Source organism: Rhinichthys klamathensis, unplaced genomic scaffold, assembly GCF_029890125.1.
Source record: "Rhinichthys klamathensis goyatoka isolate OS25496 unplaced genomic scaffold, OSU_Roscu_1.1 h1tg000029l_1, whole genome shotgun sequence".
NCBI classification, from domain to species: domain Eukaryota; kingdom Metazoa; phylum Chordata; class Actinopteri; order Cypriniformes; family Leuciscidae; genus Rhinichthys; species Rhinichthys klamathensis.
Genome location: NW_026606579.1, coordinates 4411107 through 4438855, shown reverse-complemented (window position 1 = coordinate 4438855; position 27749 = coordinate 4411107). Strand labels below are relative to the sequence as shown.

General features: G+C 38.8%; 2 protein-coding genes across 2 annotated transcripts in view; both read right to left on the bottom strand.

The window, feature by feature from the left end:
* Nucleotides 1-5379, bottom strand: part of grm8a (glutamate receptor, metabotropic 8a) — a 241317-nt gene extending 235938 nt beyond the window's left edge. The window contains exon 1 of the mRNA XM_056245349.1: nucleotides 4698-5379. Within this exon, the coding sequence (XP_056101324.1) occupies nucleotides 4698-5204 (507 nt within the window). The 5' untranslated portion in view covers nucleotides 5205-5379. The remainder of the gene's footprint in view (nucleotides 1-4697) is intronic.
* Nucleotides 5380-9377: 3998 nt separating this feature from the next.
* znf800b (zinc finger protein 800b) lies at nucleotides 9378-27720 on the bottom strand. The gene is made up of 6 exons (XM_056245357.1): nucleotides 27587-27720; nucleotides 21581-21710; nucleotides 15348-15443; nucleotides 15066-15209; nucleotides 11999-13160; nucleotides 9378-9460 (listed from the first exon to the last, which is right to left on the bottom strand). Coding segments are annotated over exons 2-6 (1509 nt in total). The 5' UTR covers nucleotides 21687-21710; nucleotides 27587-27720; the 3' UTR covers nucleotides 9378-9459.
* Between the last annotated feature and the right edge of the window lie 29 nt (nucleotides 27721-27749).

The window sequence follows — 27749 nt, the reverse complement described above, 5'->3', positions numbered from 1 at the left end:
CGGCGTCTTGATGTGAGTGATCATGTATATTTTAATCACAATTTATGGTTAGGCTCAAGTTAATCCTCTGGGGTCGACAAACGCGCCGGCGCATTTTGCTGGATTTTTTCACATGGCGGCAAAATCAATATGAACAAATGCCTACAGAGAGCGCGCGCTATTGACATCAACTCGACAAAACTCATCACATGCCGATCGCGATGCGGGAGTTAAGACCGCAGTTTGAGCCAGCAGTGTGTCCACAGACAATTCACCCTCGACTTCAAATGACCGCTCTGTTGCAAAGCTACTTGTGTCACTCCAGTCGCTCTCCAGAGTCTGACAGCAGCTGTCACTGCGGGTCTCAGGTGCACGCCCCCCGCTCAGCACCGCCCTCGGTTCGTCCCCTCTATCTCCGCTGGGGTCTACCCATTTTTTCAGCATTTTTCAAATATTGCCAGTGGGTGGAGTCAGGCTCTGACCAGGGGTTTAGTTACTCTTTAAAATAAAACTATTTACATTTACATATCTATTAATGTAGCATCTAAAACGTTTTGCTAACATTACCATCAAGTAGTGAAAATGTTGTTTCTGAATGTTCTCTGAACACTTTTTAAACATGCAAAGTCTAAGGAAACATTCCATTTCATCATTCTCAGAACATTATGGAACGTTACTTTTAAATGTTCTCTGAACATTCCGAAACAAGTCGTAACATTTAAAAAAACGTTCCATGAACAAAAAACATTCCATGACCAAACAACATTCCATGAACAATGTATAAATAACATTTTTGTGCTAAGGTTAACAGAACAAGCGTTAAATGAACATTATTAGAAGATTATTTGTTCATAACTTGAGAGAACCTTCCCTGTTAGCTGGGAGGCAGGAGACAGCAAGGCAGCTCACTACATCTTATTACACAACAGCATTATGCATGTAAGAGCCCTTCCTCTTTCACTCTGCCAAACACGACTGGAGGCACTTCATTGCTCTCCGAAATCTCCTGAGGTAAGACCCCACCTGCAGGGTTGCCCTGATAAATCACCTCCCCGGTGAAATGCATCTGAATTGCACCTGCAGAGCGCTGGGACCGTCTGAGGAATGGAAATCAGGGGACTAACAGCTTGTGGCCGTCCTCTCGCTGGGCATCCTAATGCTGTGGCGATTACCTAAACAGGAGATCTGACGGGGAACTCCATATGTCCCATTCAGAATCACTATGCGCTGGCATCAACCCTTGTTCACACAGTGATGCAGGGCTTGAGAATCTCTCATATTAGCAAGTGTTTTCAATGTCTAAACTTAACATCGGTGTATTTCAAATGTGCTATTTAAAGTCTCATGAAACCCACACCTCAGCACGGGTCAGTTTTCAACCATCATTTTGGGAAGTAGGCATTAAGAGTAGCCTCTTTAATTGAGCTTTCATTTACATTCATCAACCACTTACTAATGAGGAGAAGCCGAGGAAAAGCACAAAATCTCAATCTATGCACAAGTATGCAAAGTAATGAGCCATTTTTATTTGAACTCAGTTTCAAAAATACACACAAACGCGCTTTCAAGTTTTTGACTTCCACAACATTGATCTTTAGATAATTGGTCTGATCTTTTGACACGCTCACAATGCCGTTGTTTGTGCTGCCAAGTGTCAAATGATCCACAGACCCTAATTCAAGCACATATACATTTGCAGCCAATGCTTAAAGGATTAGTTCACTTTTTAAAAAACTTTTGCTGATAATTTACTCCCCCCCGCATGTCATCCAAGATGTCCATGTCTTTCTTTCTTCAGTCGAAAAGAAATTAATGTTTTTGATGAAAACATTCCAGGATTTTTCTCCATATAATGGACTTCAATGGTAGCCAAACGGTTCAAGGTCTAAATGACCGTTTCAGTGCAGCTTCAAAGGGCTTTAAACGATACCAGACGATGAATAAGGGTCTTATCTAGAGAAACGATCGGTCATTTCAAAAATAAATAAAAAAGTTAAATTGTTATAGGCACAAATGCTCGCCTTGCGAACTCTCCTGTTCGAACTCGTACATCAAAATGAACTAATCTTTTTTCGAGTCATTGACTCGTTCATCAAAATGAACGAATCTTTTTTCGAGCCATTGACTTAAAAAAAAGATTCGTTCATTTTGATGAGCGAGTTCGAACAGGAGAGTTCGCAAGGCGAGCATTTGTGCCTATAACACTTTAACTTTTTTATTTATTTTTGAAATAACCGATCGTTTCTCTAGATAAGACCCTTATTCATCGTCTGGTATCGTTTAAAGCCCTTTGAAGCTGCACTGAAACGGTCATTTAGACCTTGAACCGTTTGGCTACCATTGAAGTCCATTATATGGAGAAAAATCCTGGAATGTTTTCATCAAAAACATTAATTTCTTTTCGACTGAAGAAAGAAAGACATGGACATCTTGGATGACATGGGGGAGAGTAAATTATCAGCAAAAGTTTTTTTAAAAGTGAACTAATCCTTTAATAAAAATGGTGCACTGCTGATGTATAGGAATACTAGCACTCACCAATGTCGCATTAGTAACTATCTAATAATAACAGCGTTTTGTAGGCCTTCAAATGGCCATGACCTGTTCGCAAAAGAACATGCATTCCCGTTGAGACAAAGCACATACGCAGCCGAATACATATTTACATGCACGGCACCCAAGACAACGTCTCGTCTAATCATGTTTAACGCGATTGCTTCCTGATATCAAAGTCTGGCAGCTGACGTGGTGTTACAGAAAAAGATCTGCGCTTGCAATATGGGACATGCGTCATTTAGTGCGGATGGGTCGTTCGGCACAGCGTGTCTACATCAATCAGTCAAATCACGGTCAGCTAATGAGTGTGGAATAAACAACAGAGTTTCATTAACATTGTGTCGTTATTTGGCACAGGACGGCCATGAGTTGTTCCTATGACAACTACAATGAGCAGTCGGCCAGAAGTGTTATTTAGACTGCTTATTAAACATGACCGTGTTAAAATCTATTGTTGTCAAGAGGCCACTTGAAGCTCAGTCTACAGACACGTATACACCTCTTTACGGGAGATAGTTTATGCAATCCATTCCAACTCCTAGAGGTGTTGTTCTTCTAGAAAAGACTGCATTGTAACAGGTTGTCACTGCTGAACTTGAGCTGTGTACATACATAAATAGCGAAAGAGCCCCCTGGTTCGCTTAATTCCCACCGACAAGCATAGCAAAATGCCGGAGTTTATTTCACTGTCGCATTTGGCCAGAAACATCATCTTTCTGCTGTACATTTAGACTACAATAGAGTTTGGGTGGTATCATTCTCCGAAATCATCCTGCCTTGAGATTCTTCCAGGCCACTCTCTGTCACACCATATTACAAACAACTGTAGTTTGAGTTATGTGAGGTCACCCGTGGTTATGAAGACCTTGTCTGCTTCATAGAACAACTGAAAAAGACCTAGAATAAAGCAGGCAGAAAGAGTGTACATACAAGAGAGGATACAATGGCCATGGATTGCCTCTTGTGGCATTTTTACCAACAGCCTTCTGGCTCCCTATAATATAACCACCATTCACAACAACTACAGACTCTGGCCTCATTCCCAGGAACCTCAAACAGCCTCGTAATGTTGGCAAACGTGATGTAGACACATACGTCCCGACATTAGGGCCTGGTCTCGATTGTATTTTCCAAACCTGATTGTTAACAACAACACACTACTACGCCCAATTTCCAAGCCCTACTAAGGCAAAGTTAGACCTCTTATGTGAACCTGCTAACAGCCTCATAATGATGGCAAATGTGAGACACATCTGCCATGATGACCCCAACAATGTTGTTTAACTTGGAAAATATGGGCTAGTCTCAATTGTAGGTTTTGTCGTACGTATTTTACGAGGTGGCTAATTCGTACAACCTCACTCGTACGAATTTGTACGATTTGTCTAAACCTAATGTTTAGGGGCGGGGTCAGGTCATTCGTATTAATTCATACGATTTGGGCAACTCGTAAAATACGTACGATTGAGCAAAAATCATTCGAATTCGTGCGAAATAGCCACCTCGTAAAATAAGTACGAATTGAGATCGGGTTTGTTTTTACCTATTCCCTTTCAACGCCTCGCCCCAGACTGTTAACCACTACATTACACTACGATGAATATTCACAACGGCTTACAGACTCTGTCCCATTCCCAGCCCCAAGACAGGACCTCTTATGTGACCCTGCTTACCTCAAATATCATACTTTTGGCAAACATGATGGAGACACATCTGCCATGATGACCCCAATAATTTGATTAAACTTGGTCTAAATTGTAGGTTTCGACCTAGAGCTTTTAACCACTACACTGTACTATAACCATCATTCCCAACAGTTACAGACTACACCCCACTCCCAGGCCCCAGAAAGGCAAGGTTAGACCTCTTATGTGACCCTGTTTACCTCAAATACCTTCATAATGTTGGCAAACATGATGAAGACAAACTTGGCAAATTTGTTCTGGTCTTGATAGGTTTTAGTTGACTCCCAGCCCTGATTATTTCTCATTACACTATACCATACTATGACTACAATTCATAAAAGCTGCAGGACACTACCCACTCCCACACCTCAGAAAGGCACGGATAGATCTTTGGCAATTATGGGTTGGACTTGACATGCCAACTACAGTTTGCTTCCCTCTCCCAATCCCCATAAGAACAAGGTGAGCTTAACTCACCTTAAAGAGCCTCAAGATGTTGGCGACCATGATGGAGACCGAGCTGGCGGCTGCACCAATGACTCCGACGATTTTGTCGGGCTTGGCAAATATGGGCTGGTCTCCATTAGCACAGCGTACATCCGAGCCGTCGCGCTCAATGAGAGCTTGTACAAAGGTGAGCGACTGCTCCAGGGCGTAGGTGTCCCGTGAGCAGGTGTCCAGGATCCGGGCGCCCAGCGTCACGTTGGGTAGCAGCTCTGGGTCTTTGTTGATAAGGTCGATGGCAAACAGCATTGCCTCCAGTCTGTGAATACCCTTCTCCTTCTTTAACTCTCCGCAGGGAACGCCACGCTCACCCCGGGAATGAACCGGGAACAGGCCACCCAGGATTATGTCGCCATCCAGACGGATAGAGTGGGCGTATTCAATGGGTGGCGTCTCCAACTTTTGGAGAGAGACTGGTAACCAGTAGCATAAGAAGAAGAGGAGCTGGTACTGAGTCCGAATTAAGCGTACAAGATCCATATCCACTGGGTTGTTGGGGGGCAGTGTCAGAAAGTGTAGGAAATCTCCAGGTAATGGGATTGAGGACTAACGGGGAAGCAGGTGGACAGGGACATCCATTCCCATTTCAAAGCTGAAGTCGAGCATCTTGACCATTTAGGCCACTGGGGGACAAACGCCTGGTGTGCATGTCATGTGACTGGTGATATAAGAAGATGCGAAAGACGTCAGTGCCTCCAAAACTCTCACATCTTCAGAAGCATCTAAATAAAAGAAAACATTGTGTAAGTGGCTGCACAAAGAGAAATCAAACATGAATCAGACACGAGCAACAAAGCAAACTCATCAAACACACGGACATCTTGACAGAAAGGAAATTACATCACAGTCATTTGGAGCTCAGTGTGGTCTTTCATTTCTGCCTCATTGAATAAACAACAAAATCAAGGCCTCTTCCCTCACATTTGCATAGGCAACCGAAGACATTTCGCAGCAAGAGGAAATGTGTCTATTTGCGGACAATAGAGCTGTCGGGTTGATGTTTACACTTCAGCTTGTGGATCGGAGAGTAATCAAGGTGAGTTATGACAGATAGATCTTCACAACAGTTCTTTGTCAAGATGCACATATTTAGACTTTTGGGGAAATGGAGATATTCAGCAATCATTTTGATGTTAATGTTTAATTATATTATAAACTAAAAAGTATTTTCCCTTTAAATAATTTTTAATAATAATAATAATAATATCAGTACAGTCACCGATGTATTGTGTGTTCTTAAAAATGTGGGGTGATTTCAAAAATAAAGCATATATATATACAGTCATACCAAATATTATTCAGACACCTCGCTATCCTAACTTACATAAATGACCTATAGTGTCCTGCTGTACCCACTAGTAAAAAGAAAAGAAAAAATTCTATATGGTGTCTGGATAATTTTTGGTTTGACTGTATATATACACCACACTTGCCTCCAAAACCAAGGTAGTTCATTTACACTGTTGTTGGCACACATCAGGCACCTAAAACATTTCAGAGAGTCGAGACAGAGAGAGCCTCTTGTGAAACACCTCCACATCTCCACTAGAATGGAGAGCCATCGTTTGATTACGCGCAGTTACGCACAGCCTCGCGCTTCCGAGAGAGAGAGAGACACACACACACACACACACGCACGCTGCGCAATCTGCCGCCTCCGTGCGCCAAGAGCGTCACTCCACACCGTAAAGGAAGTCCACTGCACACTTCTCAATAAGATTGTGCTCTCCTGGTGAGCCACTAATGCCACTGAAATCCCCGCACTAACCCAGACACTGTGGAAAGATCGCCTCATTATTCCTGGATCTTACTGTGAACTTTAGAACCTTCAAGAGAACATTCGAAATGTTCTGTTTTAGAACAATGACTATCTGTTCTAATTGCTTCTCTTGTTCTGACGCTGTATTTCTCTATTCTGTTTTCTGTTCTGTTCTATTTTATATGATCTGTTAAACATGATCTCCAGTCATCTTTGGGGAAGACTGCGCATTCGTTTGAAAATGCATTTGCATATACGATGGTCTATGCATAATTGGATTTGTTTCAGCCTAATATTCTTCTAGTTTGCACGGATTCATCTCTTTGAGAGCTCAGGTCTTCCCTCTCTTCTGCCGTTATTCCAGACACAGATGGAGTTATTACCCTGGCAGTCGCAGAGTGTCCCATTTCTCTTTTTAATTTACACGAATCAGTATGTGTCAAGCAGAACCATCTTATATTTCCACCAGGAGAACCTGTCTCGTAGGAATCCAAAGCTCTCTCAACTGTAGTTGAAAAAAATAAAAAATACAATCGCGTGCCATTGAGAGTTTTGAGTCTGTTAATGCAATTCAAGAGAAAGACACGAGACGTTAGTTATAAAATTCACATTAAGCACGCACATTTCTGATTCATTTCTGAATTTATAACACACATCATGAGTATGAATCAGCATGCATGCGTGTGCATTTACGCACATTTCTTGGATGCAATGCAATGATTCACACACTGTAATCAACACAGCCTCTGCATTCTCCTTCATGTCTTAAACATCCAACGTCTCAATAAAAGCGCAACTATTGCGTCTAAAACAATAAAGTGCTGTTAAGTGAACATTGTCATCTTAAAAACAAGTGAGCTAAACAGAAACAACTGCAACATTCCTGTGGGTCTCAGTAACACAATAAAACACAAGTTATATGTTTGATCACTGACAGTTTTCGCGCTCAAAAGATTTCCATGATCAACATTCCAAACAAAGGAACGAGCAGATCATATTTTCTCCTAGATTATTATACTTGCAGTATAAAAGCAGTATTTTAAAACACACTAAGATGGAAGTGCAGTAGATGTGAGATCTTACCTTCTCTCTGCCCTCAGATGCTGGTTTGTGGTGCTGAAATGAACAGCGCATCACCAAAATCCTCTCTCTCTCTCTCTCTCTCTCTCTCTCTCTCTCTCTCTCTCTCTCTCTCTCTCTCTCTCTCTCTCTCTCTCTCTCTCTCTCTCTCTCTCGTGCATCACATGCAGTCTTAAATTAAGCATGCTCTCATTTCAGAAGGAAAATGCACAGGATGGTTTCCTCGGAACGATTAAGGAAACACCCACTCTTGCGCACACAAAAAAAATTGATGCAGAAGTGCAGAAATAGTTGAAGATCGGAGAGAATAAATGCAGGAATGTGAAGAAAGATTCTAACGTTATTTTGGATTGACTTGAAATAAATATAATTTATATCTACAGAAACTGCATTAACACGCATTTCAGTTTATAGTGTCAATATTATGATGTCTGGTGGTGTCATCTAACGCATTATTTTTGGATGTACTCTAGTTCAATATATTGATTTAATGAGTGTGAATGCAAACAAGTAGCCTAGTTTCAAACACTTCAGCATGCAAAGCCTACTATAGGCTACTAATTTATTCAGTCGTTATTTTGACCACAGCTGCAACTAACTAAAGCCACATCTGAATAAATTGAACTTGCATTTTAAAACAGAATTTTTTTTTTTTCGGTGTCAGCTTTGGTTGCCATATCCTTCAACAGCTGGTTTATAAATAGTGCACTATTGCCCTCTAGTGGTGTCAAAAACACTTGCTCACTCATGATTCCCAAACTACTCAGCAGAACCTCAAATATTCACTACTGCACTCTTTGGGATTTAAAATAATATTTTAGCCTTTCTATAATCAATAATACATGTATATGCATATATAGAATGAGAGTGAAGTGTTAGATAGGCTAATTTTAATTAAAAAGAATCCTGTTACATGAGAATGCAAAATGCCTTTAAACTTCACTTAAAACTTGTTTTTATTATTTGAGCCAAAGAAAGAAAGAAAAAAACAATGCATATGCTAATTTTCTCTGTTTATTGTTGGTCAATACAAAGAAAAAAAAAAAAAAAAAAAAAAAAATTTATTATACAGTTCAATATCCGTCAAGCCTCCAGAAGTTAAACAGATAAGCACAGTGAATGCATATGAAGACCTGTTCACATTTTTTTTTTTTTTGTAAAATGTGAATAGACGAATGAAGAGCGTAAAATAACATAAGAATCTAAAACTGATAGCATACGAATTAATGAGAGAACTGCAGGAGGACACATTTAAACAGATCTCATATAAAGTGCTTCACCTGCAGTTCACACAAGCACAACTGCTCCTCTTCCCCAGAGCATGTGCTTGTTCAAGCATAAAACATCCCTTTCCCTTAATATAACTGAAGCGGAGTCTGAGCTCCTGCCGTTCCAGTGGTCTTCAGTGTCCGGTGATGGAGAAGAAACACATCCAGATGTTGTCACTGAATACAATGAGCCTGATGGGAGTCAATAGCCAGCGTTCAGCGGCCGAGTGCAACAAGAGCATGTGTGTCTTGAAGCTCCGCCTGAGGCCGGTTCACTACAACTGGACCCTGGAACAATCGCCTGGACGTTTTTGGACAGAAATGTCAAATCTTATTGATGTCAGCGGGGGAATAGACGTATATATATTTCCTCTTACATTCGAGAGAACCCCTCATAAACAGATACCAGAGCACAGCTGAAAATACTGTACCGTTACATTCACCAACGTGTGTTTGGGACGACGGAAAAGCCCCTAAAAGCCCAAACACACATTTCTGAGGGTTTCTTACACCCTACTAACTGTTGAAAGTCTTTGTTGTACAGCACTGGGCTTTTCTTTGTCACTTTCACTGTCCAGTACGTCCTTCCACCGTCGCTGCCAGAAGTCCAGATCGCTGCCAGAAAACGTCTAATAAAGAGAGACAGGAGAGTTAGAAAGAGACACCAAAACAGTATGATAGAAAGTTATCATGGTAAAACCATATTTTTATGGGCACGTACTATAGTAATATCATGAAATTTGAAGTGTCTTGGAGTTCCTTGTAAGTTAAATCATGGTCAGTTAAGTCCTATATTATTTTGTCTGAATAAATAAAAAATTAAAGTTTATAAATGATACAAGTGAATTTAGGCATCACAACACTATAACGTACAGAACTGAAAATAATTCATATTCATTTCGAGATTTTCTAAAGATTATACTTAGTGTTATTTAATTATTGTTCCTTTCCCCTTTTCTAATGCTCACTTAAAGTTAATCTAAATATAAGAGAGGGACAATCAAAATGAAATATTGAACAATACTGATAAATTAAATGTATATAATATAATATAATAAGTGTTGGGTGTAATGCATTACTAAATAGTCAAGTACTGTAATTGATTTTCTCTTGAAAGTAAGGGATTACTCTTCATTTTTCAGTAATTTAATTCTAGTTACTTCTGATGTAATTGCATTATACTGTATAGACTCAAACAATTCTATTTAAAACGCATTGAATTGACAGAATTATAGGAGCCGTTTCATCTCTATCCTTGTATTGTTCAACTGGTCGAGGTTGATGGGATTTAGAAAGTAATAATTAAAGAAAGACTTTTTAGAGCGAGTAATTGGTACAGTAACTTTTTGAAGATGTAATTGTGTATTAGTTGTTAGTAATTAAATTACTAACTAGTTTATTCTTACGTAACTAGTTTATTGCTTAAGTCACTAGTTTATTGCTTAAGTCACTAGTTTATTCTTACATAACTAGTTTATTGCTTAAGTCACTAGTTTATTCTTACATAACTAGTTTATTGCTTAAGTCACTAGTTTATTGCTTAAGTCACTAGTTTATTCTTACATAACTAGTTTATTGCTTAAGTCACTAGTTTATTCTTACATAACTAGTTTATTGCTTAAGTCACTAGTTTATTGCTTAAGTAACTAGTTTATTGCTTAAGTAACCAGTTTATTGCACAAGTCACTAGTTTTCTGCTTAAGTCACTAGTTTATTGCTTAAGTCACTAGTTTATTCTTACATAACTAGTTTATTGCTTAAGTCACTAGTTTATTGCTTAAGTAACTAGTTTATTGCTTAAGTAACCAGTTTATTGCACAAGTCACTAGTTTATTGCTTAAGTCACTAGTTTATTCTTACATAACTAGTTTATTGCTTAAGTCACTAGTTTATTGCTTAAGTAACTAGTTTATTGCTTAAGTAACTAGTTTATTGCACAAGTCACTAGTTTTCTGCTTAAGTAACCAGTTTATTGCTTAAGTAACCAGTTTATTGCTTAAGTAACCAGTTTATTGTGTAAGTAACTCTGCCACATGTGGACTGGGAGCAGCTGGTAATCCAGCCTTCATGTGTTTTCCTGTTAGATGTACTGACTGCAACCCAGAGACAAACACCAGGACTGAGACCCAAAGGAACAAGTGAAATGCTAACTGTCAGAGTGACATATGGACTTCCACCACGGGGAGAAAATGGAGCATTAACTGGGAAAAAGCAAGTCAAGAATGGTCATGGATACCCAAGGCAACTCCGTCACCCTTACTTGATGATCAGAGAGCTTCTCTCGTCTCTCGGGTCCTGTGACAGAGCAGTGTGATTAATACGAGCCCTGTTTCCAAGGACACGGGTGAGTTATCTTAATTGCTTCTTAAAGAAGCCCCCCTCACCGCTCTTTAAAGCTCGAGGTGAGACGGGCCGGCCTGATTTCCGGGGCCTTGCAGTGGCATCCATGCTTCATTCTCCTGTGCTGGAAGTCCACCCTGGGATTTCTCTTATTCATTAGCAGCAAGGCTGCAGACACAATCCGCCAATCAAAGCACAATTCCTCTCTCCACACACCGCCACAACACACACACCATCTCCTTCACCATCGAAGCTCAGAGGCAGAACGAACACATGCAAGCACAGGACACAACTGCACACACACTAGTGAGCTTCCTACCTAGACAGCTCCTGATTTTGCATCAGGATAGAGCCTAAATGTAGGTAGCCGAATACTACTACCGTCTGAGATGTTTTGGCCAAATTCGAAGGAAGGAATTGCATGCATTTTTTTTTGTCAAGTATGCAATTGCAGAATGCATTGCGATGAGGTGATCAGCCTTCTGAGATGTTTTGGCCAAATTTGAAAGCAGAATTGCAAGCATTTTTTGTCAAGAATGCAATGAGGAGATCGGCATTTTGAGATGTCTTGGCCAAACACAAAGGCAGAATTGCATGCATATTTGTAGGGGATGCAATTGCAGAATGCATTGCGATGAAGTGATCTGCCTTCTGAGATGTTTTAGCCAAATTTGTCAAGAAAGCATTGCAAGAGCTATGAGAAAGTTGGTGGACAAAGCAGAGAAATAAAGTATTGTGTAAATAACCTGCTGTTTGTGTGGGCTATGTGTGCCAAATTGCAGCATCGAGTTTGCGTGGCATGTTGACTCATTAGGAGATGCACTCACCAAAGCATGACCTTCGATCTTGTTCTGATCCCTGCGCTCCTCGCGGTGGTCTTTAGATGGCTTCTCTTGTGTAACCCTAGGTACCTTGCCTTTTTAAAGCTCTGTCCACAGGTGTTGCACACGTGCAGAGACTTCTTATTCACACTCGCTTTTGGGCTACTGGCCTTCCCTTTTTTGCTACTGGTTCCTTTCCCAGTAGTCTTCAAGGTCTTGCGCATTACGCCAGGTGCTTTCAGGTTCCTGCGTGTCGGATATGGTGAAGTGTGGTTGGGGTGGACTTTCACTTCTTCTTGACCTTGATCTTTCACGTCTTCTTTGTTCAACACGACCTCCGCCGGCTTCTTGACGGCGTGGCTCTCCAGCGACGACGAGATCCGGCAAATGTAGGAGGACTTCTTCTTGTGAAAGTCCGAGAGATGGCGAAGCACGTCTCTTTTGCGGCGTGTCTTGTAACGGCAGAGCGGACAGCTGTAAAACTTGACAAAGAAGTCCGTGCCGTTGTCCGTGTGCAGCTCGATGTGTTTCTCCAGGTTTTGCACGGAGCTGAATGAACGTTTGCAGAGCTTGCAGAAGCGCGACTCGAAGTCAAAGCCCACGGAGATCCCGGCTTTGGACGGCACCTTGTCCTCTTTAGGGCTCTGGGAGTTGCAGGAGGAGCCGGGACTGTCTGGAGCTTTCCCGTTGACCATTTTCTTGGATTCGGACGTGGGATCAGTGGAGCTGGTTGAGGAACCGGAGGATATAATCTTGTGAACAGTTTGCAGGTGTCTCTTAAGGTGACCTCGAACCTTGTATGTCCTATTGCAGAGGAGGCATCTGCAGGAGTCCGAGTCTTCTTCCATTGGCTCATCCTGATGCTCCATGTTTTCCTCTCTTTTGTCCATGTTCTCTCCTTCATCTGCGTCCTCAATGCAATTCTTCTCCGCTTCATCTAACCGGACCTCCTCTGTGTCGGAGGGGTCGTGTCTCCAGCTCTCTGTGCTCGTGTGGTTGGGACTCTGGGATGAAGGCGGCAGGTCATCTTCTCTCGACAGGTACTGGTACACGGCATTCTGGTTGCTGGCAATGGGCTCAAATTTCAGGACGTATTCCTCTTTATCTGAGCAGGAATAGATGGCTTCAATAAGTTCTTGCATGCTTTTTTTGTCATCTCCAGAGGGGTCTAGAAGACAAACCGGAACTAGATGTTAGTTAATGGGATCGTATCATGGAAAACAGCTTTTTTTATATTAAATTTAGAAATACTATAACTACACTAGATACCTCAGACCATTTGAAACTAACCTGCAAAAATGAGTTCAGAAGATATCAAATTCAGTTATAACATCACAACCAGGGTAAGAAATTAACTTTTCTATGAAATTGTAATTGATTTACAGGAGCATTTTTTAATGTTGTAAGAGCAATTTTAATAATTACATTATTAAACATATTAGGGTTGTCTTTTGTGTCAAATTCTTATATTTATTCAGTTGATTCAATTGATCAGAACAGGCGTGTAACCAATAAAATGTTAAAGGGGTCATATAATGGTACATGCACTTTTACAAGTTGATTGTACTGAAATGTGTGTTGGCAGTGCCTGTACACAACCATCATATAATGATAAAAATCCATCCAGTGTTTTTCAAATCAAGCCGTTCGACCTTGTGACGTCACACGCTCGGAAGCCCCTCCCACGATTGTTGATTGACAGGGGCGTTTCAACACAGACCCGCCCTCGCTCGTGAGAGAGCTGTCAATCATAGTCTGCGCGGACCGGCGCGGTCATTGTTGATATGCTGGAGCACTGTCTATGAGCAGAATGGCGTCTAAGCGATTGTGGTGTTCTGTTCTTGGGTGCAATAACGAACACAGCAGTCATTTTAATGTTCCTGAATCCGAACCGCTGAAGACGCAGTGGCTGAGTTTTGTTTTCGAAGGGAATATTCCCCACGAGCAACGTCAATGCTCTCATGTTTGCGCGAATCATTTCACACACCAGACTGCTTTATAAACGAGGGTCAGTATAAAGCTGGATTTGCTAAGAAGCTTTGCTAAAAAGGATCGGTACCAGATATTCGTGTTCCTGCTGAATCTCCAGAAGAACGGAAGTGAGTGTAACGTTTTATTAAACTTTATATTAATATATGAATCTTTGCAAATCGCTTCACGATGAATGCGTCTAAGGTTTACACTTAGGGTACATTACGGCATATTTTCTATGTATGATGTTCTCAATATAATTCATAATCCCACGTTTATACTGAACAACGCGTTATGGTTATTGTGTCACAAACGGTGTACACACAGAACAGAGAGGCGGGGTGAGCAAAGCTCATTATCATTTAAAGGCATATGCACTGAAACGGCGTGCTGAAAACAGAGCTGTTTTTGACCATGTAAAATAAGTGTTTTCTTACAATACTAATGAGAATTTTTAATTAAAGTATATTACAAACTTTTAATTTAGACCCTAAAGAATTATATTAACTTGTACAAAAATGGCATTATATGACCCCTTTAACAACATCAACAAACGCAACAGAAGCTGATGTTTACTGAGGCTATATTCTGTTCAAAGGCGGAATAATTGCATAATGTTATGAGATTAGTGTCATTTTATACAAATTATATCAAAATTGTTTTTCAAAATAATTAAAAAACAGGAACTAAATGTAATGCATTTTCATTAATTTTCACTTTTACTTAAATCACGACGGTAGTTATGTATTGTGTAATTAATTTTGTTCAGTTTGATGACCCTTATCACAACCATAACAGGATCAACGGCATACAGTAATGCATCTAATCACACCCTGATTAATGGCGGTGTAAAATGTGTTAGTATACGCATAGTTAAAACAATCAAATTTACATATAGAAGTCTTTCTTAAAAGTGCAGTAGCACAAACACTAAATAAGATTCCACAATTAGATGCTGGAAGATAAACAGAACGGGCAGAATCACCGTCACCAAAACATAATCACGTTTTATTTCCATAAGCCAATGAAAAAAATATCATGGCAAACTCAACGCTGGTCTTTTGGAATTGAATGAACAGCAGAAAGGCGATGTTATACTAACCATCAGGTTCAGGCATTCGAGTGAAACAATAGATCTCCTTGTGCTTGATGAGATTGGGAAGGCCACGGAAGAGACTGCGGCAGAGTTTGCACTCAAAGATTGTGTCCACCTCTTTTAGGAGAATGTGTTTGAGCTGTGCAGTGCCTGCAAATAAACACAAGAGGGCAGTGTAGGAGTCATTGAGTTTCTGTGTCGGTCAAGAACATTGCTCCACATACTTTCCATTTCATTATGAAGGATTGTTCTACTATGATTATAAAGAGGTGAGGTAACACAAAACACCTGTCCGGAAACATTCAATGATCTGATGGATGCCAGATTTGGATGTGAGCAGCTGTGTTTGTAGCAGAGCAGGATCTCCAGGTTCTGTGGAATAAACTGCAACAGAAAAGCAGAGTATTTTTACAGTAAATCACAGTCACATCAAATCATCATTGCACTTAGAACAGTATTAATGCCCATTCACACCAAGGACAATAACTTTAACGCTAACGATGTAGTTTTAAAAATCATTAAAAAAAAACAAAAAAAAGGATAGCAGAGTCCAAACCACAACTATAAAGATAACGGAGCATCGTTGGAATCACTTTCAGAACTGTTTATGATGAAGAGCTTGAGCATTTAAAGCGGCAGACGACCAAACTGCAGAATAAACAGAAAAATATCACATCGCCCGGCCTTCAGATTGACGCCCCCATTCCCTACATTTCTCCTCTAATGCAGTCCAGGTCTAATGTTGAAGGACACTGACTGAGGCCCGGTTTACATCTGCTATTAAGATGCGTTTTGGATCACAAGTAGACTCATTCCTGTTTACTCCTGGTGTTTTAATCCGTCTCTTTTGTCCACTTCTGTCATGATTTCTTCGAGGTCTATGGGTGGGTATATGTAAGGGCTTTTTCAGATCTTTTCGAAATTGTAACGATGGCTGCCCCAAATCAAATTTGATTATTTAATAAATGTAAATTAAATTTAAATTGTTCAGGCGCCAGACAAGTAAAAACGTATATGTAATGAAGTTCAGTTTCCTAGGAAATACCTCAAACCACCGATACACAAAATTAATGCCTTCCAATACTTAATGACACACATTCACAGATTGAAGGGTTTCAGGCAAAAACATTTATTTAGGAAAACATTTTTCAAAAAAAAAAAAAGTTACATTTTCACAGATTTTTTTTTTTCTTTGCCTCACATGACAAATGTCGAAATAATTAATGAACACAAACAGTAAGGAGAGTTAAGGTGATGATACACAGGGCAACTTTTTGGGCAATGTTGCCCTCAACGGGCAACCAGATGAGACACAGGGCCCACGACCGATATAAATTATCCAGATATATATTTATTGCCCATTTTCAATGGGAAAGTGCCCAAGCAACAATCACTCGGCAAGATTGCCCAGCAACATTGCTCAAAAAGTTGCCCTGTGTATCATCACCTTTAGATTTCATACAAACACAAAAAAGTGTCCTTGATTCACCAATGTCTTAAAGTTCGGGGTTTTTTTTTCAAACTCAGTTTTTCGTGTTCAATTTCAACCAAAAGAAAGAAGGGAAAACTCGCACCATTTACATATGATTAACATGGAGAAAACAGAAAAACATCCAGCATTTATTTGGTGGACAGAGCTCTTCCCACAATGTTTACGCATTAGGTCAGTAGACGGTCTTTTGTTGCCGTTCATTCGACCACATGAGCGTACACCATAGATATCCATAATAAAGGCTAGATGTCTCGTCCGCGCTGCTGGCCAATGGAGGTGGACGTCCGCACTGGCGGCCATCTTGTCACAGGCAGCTCGCTCACTCTAACATTGTGTTTTAATGGTGCGTGTACTTTTTAAATAACCATAACTTGCTCAATTTTCTACCGATTTTCAAACGGTTTGCTTTGTTATAAACGTCAGAGATGTAGTTATGACACTGCATACTTATGAATAATAAGTGTATAAATAAATAATCATCCAGAATTATAGCCACGTTAATAACGTTTGGAAGAAACCAAACCGTTTGTAAATCCGTCAAGATTTCACCGAGATAAGAGTATTTGTGTTCGTGCTGATCACTCATCTTACATCAGGCACCACAGAGCCCGCCAGAACACTTGCCTGTGACAAGATGGCCGCCGGTGATGATGATAGAGACTCAGTTTCAAAACTACAGAAGAGTCAAGTTTTAAATAGGAAAAATATCGAAACTCTTTGGTCATTTTTTTTTTTTAGAAATGCTAATGGTCTTGTCCACTTCAATGATGTATGCTAAGCTATGCTAAAAGTGGTACCGCCAGAACCGGAGATCGGCTGAATGGATTCAAAAACGGTAAAACTCAACAGTTTAACTCTGGGGGAGTTGTAAAATGAGCCTATTTCCAAAAAAAGTGGAGTATCCCTTTAAGTCCGCCTTAACATTCTGGTCCCGGATGCCACGATATCTCTGGTTGTAATCAATCCTTCACTGACCAATCAGCGTCCATTAGCAGAATGCTAGCGTGTTATGGGCAACAACAACTCAACCTGTTAGAAATCAAAAGGACATAAGTACTCGTTCATTCAACTTTGGACCTATAACTCATGTTGAACTTGCAAAACCTACAATCAAATCTGAGATTTCTCAACGGCAATCGGGTGAAAGAGACAAATTTAGCCGTCTAGCTCCATAGACTCCCATTCATTTTGCACTCGGACGATCGCCCCCAGTGGAGCTCTGGTGGAACTACAACCACAATTCGGTACAATAGGACTTAATAGGGAGTGGCCAGGCTTATTAAACGGTCTGTACACTTACAAAGTTGTCAATGCTTCGGTTCGCATTATGCTACCGTGTTCGTGTGGGGCTATTTTGAGCCTTGTTAGTGGTATTAACTAGCGATTTCTTTTTACTTATTCTATGCCCTATATACTAGAATTATACGCTAAACAGATTTTAGAGATTAAACTCTTTACATTCGATTATCATGAAAATAAATCCCAGAGAACGGTTGACTCGGTACCAATGTGTTATTAGACCAAAGGTTCATTTTGCGCCGGAGTTGTCCTTTAATACCAGGTGTAAACAGGGAAAAGAAAAGAAAGTGTGATGCAAATGAATGACGTCCTTCCTTTGCATCACAGAAAACACCCAATGAATCAAGTGCCTCAGTTATAATACTGCCTATCTCTCTTATTAACACTTACGACAGGCTGAATCTCTTGAAATAATTCTCCCCAGACAAACTCATTATTCAGAAATGATGATCTGAAGTCTAGTTCGCTGTGCTCACGGATGGCAGATCTCACTGATATGAATCATATCCATTCAGAGGTTCAGCTTGTGCTTTCTAAATGAGACTTTATTAAAGTCTGCATTATTGATGGCCGCCGCTGCCACTGTCTAGATGAGTGTTTGCGAAAGTGTCTGGCTCTGAAACAAAAGCCTTGATTTAACACGCATTTTTCCACTGGATAAATCGGATCATATCTCTTACGTTTGCCAATATTTCACGGTTGTGATTAATGAAGCGCTAGTTTGTGGAGAACATTACAGAGCACACAGGTGAAACTCGAAAAATTTGAATATCGTGCAAAAGTTCATTTATTTCAGTAATTCAACTTAAAAGGTGAAACTAATATACTATATAGACTCAATACATGCAAAGTGAGATATTTCAAGCCTTTATTTGTTATCATTTTGATGATTATGGCTTACAGCTTATGAAAACCTTTTTACAATATTCTAATTTTGAATTTGGGGTTTTCATAAGCTGTAAGCCATAATCATCAAAATTATAACAAATAAAGGCTTGAAATATCTCACTTTGCATGTAATGAGTCTATATAATATATTGGTGAAACTAATATATTTTCGAGTTTCACCTGTATTTCTGTATATATAATACAGAAATATATATAATATAAACTAATATATTATATAGACTGCTGTGAGTGAGATATTTCAAGCCTTTATTTGTTATAATTTTGATGATTATGGCTTATAACGTATGAAAACCCCAAATTCAAAATTAGAATATTGTAAAAAGGTTTTCATAAGCTGTAAGCCATAATCATCAAAATTATAGCAAATAAAGGCTTGAAATATCTCACTTTGAGTCTATATAATATATTAGTTTCACCTTTTAAGTTGAATTACTGAAATAAATTAACTTTTGCGAGTTTCCCCTGTACTTTTATTAGTGGAGTTTGCAAATAACACTAGTATTATTATTGCTCAAACTTAAGGTTGTATTATCGTGGGGGCGAGTTTAACAAACAAAACCCCGTTTTCTTTCAAATCTAGAGATGTAGCGCTGATCTAAAACGAGCATTTTCCGTCACTAGAGCTATAAGGGAACAGATACACAGTGCGAGACAATAACTCTTCACTACATGAGGAGGTGGAAAATCAATCGTGTGTAAAATACGGGGCATGAACACAGCTGTGGATAAAGCGAGCAAATCAGTCAGAGATTGATGATGGGGATGCTGGGGAATTTATGGCTGGAACCCAGCGGTGTGTTTAGAGAGGTCCTCAGAGACTCGCCTTATATTGCAGGTGTTTTATGTGTGTGTGAGGGATTTTCCTGGAGGAATGGCTGGAAATCTGCCAATATAAGGACCGCTAGGAGGAGGTGGCCGTCTACAATCTGCACTTCAACACCACTGACTGATGCTTTGGGTTTGATGGCCAGTTTCCACTGGACCGTTCAGTCTGTACATTACAGCCCAAAGGGGCCAAATTTAGCACTTGTCAAATGGTAGGTGAGAGAAAAATTGGTTTTGGCTGGTAAACAACACTTGATTGACTCACTAGTTGCCTGAAAGTAGTACATGACAGGGTTGTTATTGTTATAACTATAAGTTAAACTATTAAAAGTCGGTTTTCTGTAACTGAAATTAAGCTGAAATAAAAGAATATATTAATATTAGATGATATTAGTTTTGTTGGGCAACTAATAAATCTGAATAAATAAATAACTATGTTAAAAAGTGAATTACTAAAACTTTAAAATTAAAAATAAATGCTAATTCAAAATATAAAAAAATAAACTAAAGTAATAGAAATGCCAAAAACATAAACATTACTAAAGGTTAAATTATAATGAAAACAGAAAATATAAAGCTAATTTAAAATGTTAAATAAAACACAAAAAAAATTAAAATTAAAATGTAAAATTATAATAAAAAATGTTAAATTATAAAACCGAAAATATAAACGCTAATTCAAAATATCAAATTTAAAAAAGTAAATAAAAAATACAATTACAAAAGCACTAAACAAATTTACTAATTTAAATGAAGTACTCAAATTACTAAAATTTTAAAATAAAAGCTAATTCAAAATATTTAAAAATAAACAAAATTAATAGAAATGCCCAAATATAACAAACATTACTAAAGCTTAAATTGTAATGGAAAGGGAAAATATAAAAGCTAATTCAAAATGTTAAATAAAACACAAAAAATTGACCAAATAAAAAAATTATAATAATTTAAAAATTATAATAAAACTGAAAATATAAAAGCTAATTCAAAATATCACATTTAAAAAAGTAAATTAGAAATAAAATTACAAAAGCACTAAACAAATTTACTAATTTAAATAAAGTACTCAAATTACTAAAACTTTAAAATTAAAAATAAAAGCTAATTCAAAATATTAACAAATAAACAAATCTAATAGAAATGCCAAAAACATAAACATTACTAAAGCTTACATTATAATTAAAACGGAAAATATAAAGCTAATTCAAAATGTTAAATAAAACAAAAAAATGACAAATAAAAAAAATAATAATAAAACTTTAAAATCATAATAAAACCGAAAATATAAAAGCTAATTAAAAATATCAAATTTAAAAAAGTAAATAAAAAATAAAATGACAAATGCACTAAACAAATTAACTAATTTGAATATAAAAATAAAATATTAATCAGCACTTTAATACAGCAGTATATAAATAATATTAAAATAACACTGCTGAGATCATTCAAGGGAAATGAGCTAAATGGAAAATACAAAGTGGAAAAACACTTTGGAAAAAAAAAGTTATTTTTCTTTGGTTTTCAAAGAAAACAGTCGTACTATTAGTAGAAAAAGAATGTAAACAGGAAGTAAAACTGCTATATCCTATCGCTTGCACATAAAACTTAAGCCCCTCCCCCCCATGCACACATCATCACATGGGCGTGGCCTCTTGACCTCCCACTATAACAGGGGCAAAGAGCAGACCAATCAATGTTAATGTTTCACCCTGTGTGTGTGTGTGTGTGTGTGTGATGGGGCGTGACCTCACCTCTGTAAGGGTCACAGACTCTAGTGGCCCCTACTGAGTGAAGGACAATAGCAGGCACTAGAGGAATTTGCTGTAATCCTCTAATGGGGAAGGATCAGAGCGGATGGGCCGCTATTAAAATGCATTCGGATTATGTCCATTCATGCGGACAGGTCAGAATGGATCCTATTGGTCAAGTTAAAATGCGTGTCACAGATGACATTCGCATGTATTATTCATTTAAGATCCGAAAAGTGAAAGTTTACCTAGCGTCTTGCTCGCATGGTCAGGCCCGGGCACAACGGCCTCACCTGTGATGTCATCCGTCTGGCAAGACTTCTCATTGGCTGGGGTCGAGTGGGTTTCCTCCATCTCTAAAGCTCTTCAGATGTGCCTCTGTGGAGACGGAGAGAACAGCAGATCAATGAGCAGTGACTCCAAACTCTTAACTGTGCTGAAGAGATACTGACAAACACCTCGAATACAGCTGGAAAGACCAAGGACAGTGATCAGAGACACATGTTTTTTAAAGAAGGCTTTTTTGTACACACACACACACACACACACTCACCCGACCCCTACACCTACCCATCTCACACACACACACACACACACTCACCCGACCCCTACACCTACCCATCTCACACAAACACACACACACACACACACACACACACACTAACCCGACCCCTACACCTGCCCATCTCACACACACACACACACACACACACACACACTCTCTTTGTGGGGAGTGTAATACTTTTTATACTGTACAAACTGTATATTCTGTCCTATTACACTAACCCGACCCCTACACCTACCCATGACACACACACACACACACACTAACCCGACCCCTACACCTACCCATGACACACACACACACACTAACCCGACCCCTACACCTACCCATGACACACACACACACACACTAACCCGACCCCAACACCTACCCATGACCCACACACACACACTAACCCGACCCCTACACCTACCCATGACACACACACACACACACACACTAACCCGACCCCTACACCTACCCATCACACAAAACTTTCTGCATTTGTAATAGTACATTTTCAAAAAAACTCATTCTGCATGATTTATAAGCTTGTTTCCTCACTTTAGGTTCACAGTGACACGAGTCCCCATGAGTGTGTGTGCATTCAGGTTTAAGTCCCCACTGGGATAGAAAAACATGTACACACACACACACACGCACACTCTCTCTCACACACACAGATATATAAATGTATAAACATATTAGCAAAAGGGTTTCATTTGATTGATTAGATTTGCGAAAATATTATATACTTGTGTATTTTGCATGGTAAATTTGTGCAGTGTTGGACGTCGGTTTGGATAACAGCATGTATTGAATCAATAAATGTCAGTTTTATGTAACTATAATTATTAAATTGCATGTATAATGCTGAATGCATGTTCATTAAATGTAATTACGGTTTACCAGTCTATATGCAGTGTCCTTTATAATGCATGTTGTTTATAACGATTGCAACTATAATTTATGTTTGTTTCATTCCTGTTCTGAACGGCAATAAATTAAAGGATTTCTTGTGGAATGAGGGAAACTAAAATACATGTTCATAATGTTTCGTATTTATTAGCTTGAATTTTACATTATTTATAAATGTATAAACACACTTGTGACTTATCTGTGGGGGTTTTCAATTTGTATGGATTTTTATTGCATCTGTCAGATGTTTGTTCATCATAACTTTGCTTTAACGCACTGAACATGCATCTGCCTCTTTATCTCCATCCCTGTCTACTTCACAACACTTCCCTTTGCTTTTGAATTACAAATATCGGTTGTATAAGATCCTAAACACACACACACTAACAGTAAACCCTCAGACTGAAGCCCATGTAAAGAGAGCCATCAAACGCCACTCACTGACACAATGTTATTGAAATGTGGCAGCAATTGACAGCGTAATGTTATAAGATGAGTGCTTTTTCATGGCGTGATGATCTCAAACTACTTATACTGATAAACCGCTGGTCTGATATAACTAGCTAAATGGAAACAAACAAACAAAATCTCTCAAAAAGCCCCCACACATGTAAAAATAAGAAAAATAACAATAGAACTGGAATTTCTTTCAAATACATGAGGATCAATTTAAAGTGGAATGTCTAATCTGTTCTTTTCCTCATAATGAAAGTGAATATCGATCATGATTTTCAATTAATCAATTCAGGTCAGTTTCTCAAACCAAGCTGTGCAACACGAGAACGCTTGCAATACAACAAACAAATCATACACACACTACATTTATGATGTTTTATGGTGCTCTTTTTGTCATTTTTTGAGTTTAAAAGCCACTTTCACTGTATGTAAATGAGCAGCAGGGACATTCTGCTAAACATCTGCTTTTGTGTTCCACTGAAAAACAAACGTCATACAAGGTTTGGTTTCTCTAAGTGTCGCCCTCTGCTGGAGTTTGGTTGAAAAACAACAACAAATGTTCTCAGTTTTGACTATAATTAAAGGTTGATCCTTAAAAGTAAATAAAAGCCACTTTTTTCCAGACAGACAGACAGACAGACAGACAGACAGATAGACAGATAGACAGATAGACAGATAGACAGATAGACAGATAGATAGATAGATAGATAGATAGATAGATAGATAGACAGACAGATAGATAGGTAGAGAGGTAGAGAGGTAGAGAGGTAGATAGACAGATAGACAGATAGACAGATAGATAGATAGATAGATAGATAGATAGATAGATAGATAGATAGATAGATAGATAGATAGATAGATAGATAGATAGATAGATAGATAGATAGATAGATAGATAGATAGATAGATAGATAGACAGACAGACAGACAGACAGATAGATAGATAGACAGATAGGTAGAGAGGTAGAGAGGTAGATAGACAGGTAGATAGACAGGTAGATAGTGACCATTCTATAATAGATTTACTAAAGTGTACTTCACACTTTTTCCAAAGAATAAAAAATAGAAAAATTCATTTTGTATTTCAATGAAAATTCAATAACAAAGATCATACCAAACTTAGTACTTTATGAAACAACTGAGAAAAAAATTCTAATATCAAAATTCATTGGCAGCTAACTTATCGATCGATTTCTGCATTAAACGTTCATGCTTAATTAAATGTTTTGATATACGTTTTTTAATAATCGGCCTTTATCACAGTCCGCGTGTCGTCACATCCGGCTCCGGTTAGCAGCGTGAAGGAATTTCCACCTTTGAATTATGATTAACCGTCACCCATTATTGTCTACAATATAATGCTATGCAATCATTGCACTCAAACATGGACGATTAAATAATCGTCTATGGGCTGGAAATATTCCTTTATTTAAACAACTTCAAATTGATCTAATTATTAATGATTGCAGTGTAAAGTAAGCGCATGGAAAAAATGCGAACATCATTGTTTAATATAAGATTTCCCCAAACCTTTAATCCTCCCAAAATAGACTTTAGTCATGATTAATATTTAAAACTTTGTCTAATTCTAATGCTCTTTAATGTAATATGGTGTTTGTTTTACAGTCTATATGTTTGTACTGTATTCTTTCAGTTCTGTGATAAAATAAGGGGATGAGACTGAAGTATTGCGCATATACGTACGAAATATGCATCTGAATACCATGACACGTTTTTCACAATACTCAATTAATGATTGTAAACTAAAGTTGGTGTCTTTAGAAGAAGTATCTGTTCTAAATGTTACACTTATAAAACAACAATCGCGTACTATTGGTAACGCATTACAAGTAACATTAGTTATGTAATCAGATTACTTTTTCAAGTAACTAGTAATGCATTACTTGTGGATTTACAACACAATATCTAAGTTACGTTTTAAATTAGTAACTCGAGTTACTTTGTTTTCCCATGTATTGACGGACAGCTCTCCTGTCCTCATGTTGAGAAGAATCGTGAGTAAAACGTGTGTGTTTATTGTAAATCTAGACTAAATGTGAACAGGCATTTACTCATCTCACTTGCACAAAAACAGATTCAGTATTCCTAAAAATGAATAAAAACAGTGCAACAAACTCATAATAATGCATTGCAAACCTGCAATAATTAAAATGTTAAATAACACAAATATACTTTATGTATTTAATCTCACTTTATTAACCAATGTCTTTGCTGCTGACCTTCAATGGTCCAACTGAACCATAGTAATAAGCAAAAATGACTTTAGATAAACATCGCATTTGTGTTTCACATAGACAGTAAAAGAAATGGACAGAGCGATCTCATTGGAACTCAGTTGAGACAGTTGAAGCCCACTTTTAGCGATTTTTGAGAACTTCCGTTCCTGACGCGCAGACTCAGACCGACTCAAACTAAGCTTGATGACGTGAGCAACCTGTCTGACAGACGTGAATCTTCTAGTAGCTGTGCGTGAAAATTGCCAACGTTAATCTTGCAGAGACGGGGAACTTGAGCAAAGAGTCCTTTATCGTGAGTGAGCAGGATTAAGTATTCCGTTGCTTTTATGGACTCATTATCTATGGGCTTCTCTCTTGACGGGACGTCCCCCCGATTGCCTGCGAGCTTCTCCTGCTGTCTGTACGGTAATTTCTGTACAGCGCGACAGAGAGTCGAGTGGTTATGACGCAATCGTTAGCCTATTTTTACTAAAACTGTTTCTACGGGGCCATAATGTAACATAGAAGGTAATGGAGCCATTTATACATTGTCGTGTTTCTTTAGAAATAAATAATGGACAAATGGAGTCTTTAAACGCCTCAGATGTAAAGTTATTCGCTGTCAAAGTGACGCCAAAATGAATGGTAGTCAATGGAAATGCTAACGCAAGTGAAGTTCTGCTACAAGATGGCGGCACCCGGCCGGCTTCAACTTCCGGTCGATGGATTACCCCCTTGGTGTTTCACTATTTTGCTGAAGTTGAACTTTCTTCTCCTGCGCCCTCTTCTGATGAACAGCTGAAGGTTTGTTTGAGTTGCGCCCTCTACTGTACAGGCGTGAACTTGCATTTCCTTCAGCCTGAGGTTTATTCATTTCTCTTTTGGTGTGAAAGGGCCCTTAAATTTGCCAAAAACAGTACTTTATTTATTGTTTACAAATTCACGTAATGCCTTACTTTCCATAAAAAGTAACTAACACCATTTAGTTACTTTTTAGGGAGGGTCACACAATATAGTAATGCATTATTTTTATAAGTAACTTTCCCCACCACTTGTCTTTACATCACGTTACGTCTGCCTATTCTCTAACATGTTCAGTCAAAATCTCCTGAAGACTGCCAGTCCGAAAACTCAGATGTGTGAAGTGAGTTGTTCTGCAATACTGTGCTTAAGAATGATCTTGGAGAATATGTAGCCTACAGTACTTGAGTGCTATAGAAAATAAACACTTGAAATCTTGCATTTACAGTAAGAAACCAGCTGACAATCACTTTATGAACATCTGTCTTCAAATGTCAAAAACCTATAAAATCAGCTACTGGTGAGTTTAATGCTGTTTTCATGTAGTTTCAGATTAACAACTGGTTTGTCCAAGAACCCTTTATAGTGAGGACATTTAGAAATGGTGATTAAACAAGTTGCTTTTCAACGCTTTTATTGCATTAAACTAACTTCTAAATTACTAAGTAGGAACGTTTTTGGCCGGATACTTTGACTTTTGTTTGAGTTAAAATGTTGTCACGCTAAACGGCCACTTCAACATATTTTTTCAGTATTTTTAAAACCTCAACCACAATCTGAAACTACCAGAATTCACACTGACGAGCCAGACACAAGGAAGAACCGCATACAACGCGTTTTTAAACCCACAAAGGACGATTTACGCATACGAAAAAGCATAAAAACGTAATCAAACACGGAAAATAAACTTTACAGCACTTCAACGTCCAGCCGCGCGGAACCGAACCTCAGGCACGCGCTGCGCTTTGCTCGTCATTGCGCGCGGCGCTGGAGAGCCTCGCGCCATTGCGCGCGCTCTCCTGACTCACACACGACAAATATCACAACAAAACACAAACAGTGTTGCTAACAACAGTCATCCGCATCTAATAAACTAGTTATACCTTTTAGAATCACGCGCGGAATCGAAACCGATCGTCTCTTCGCCATCCACAGGCTGAACAACAAAACCATGACGCCATTTTCTGCTAAACAACCGCGTTCGGGGAGGAAACGCGACGCTTTTGCGCGTTTAAAACGCACGTAAACCGCTTAATCAAAGGTCGCGAGGCTTAAACGAAGCTTTTAGGTGTTCTTACCGATATAATCCGCAGATTCCCGGAAGATACTTCGACTCGGTGAGCTCTTGGATGATGTGTGACGCCTCCGCGCGCATGAATGTGAGTCTCCAGCACATGCACGTGCCCTGCTGAGCAAACACTGGAGATCTATCAGGGTCCGTGACCTAGTGCTTAAAGATCC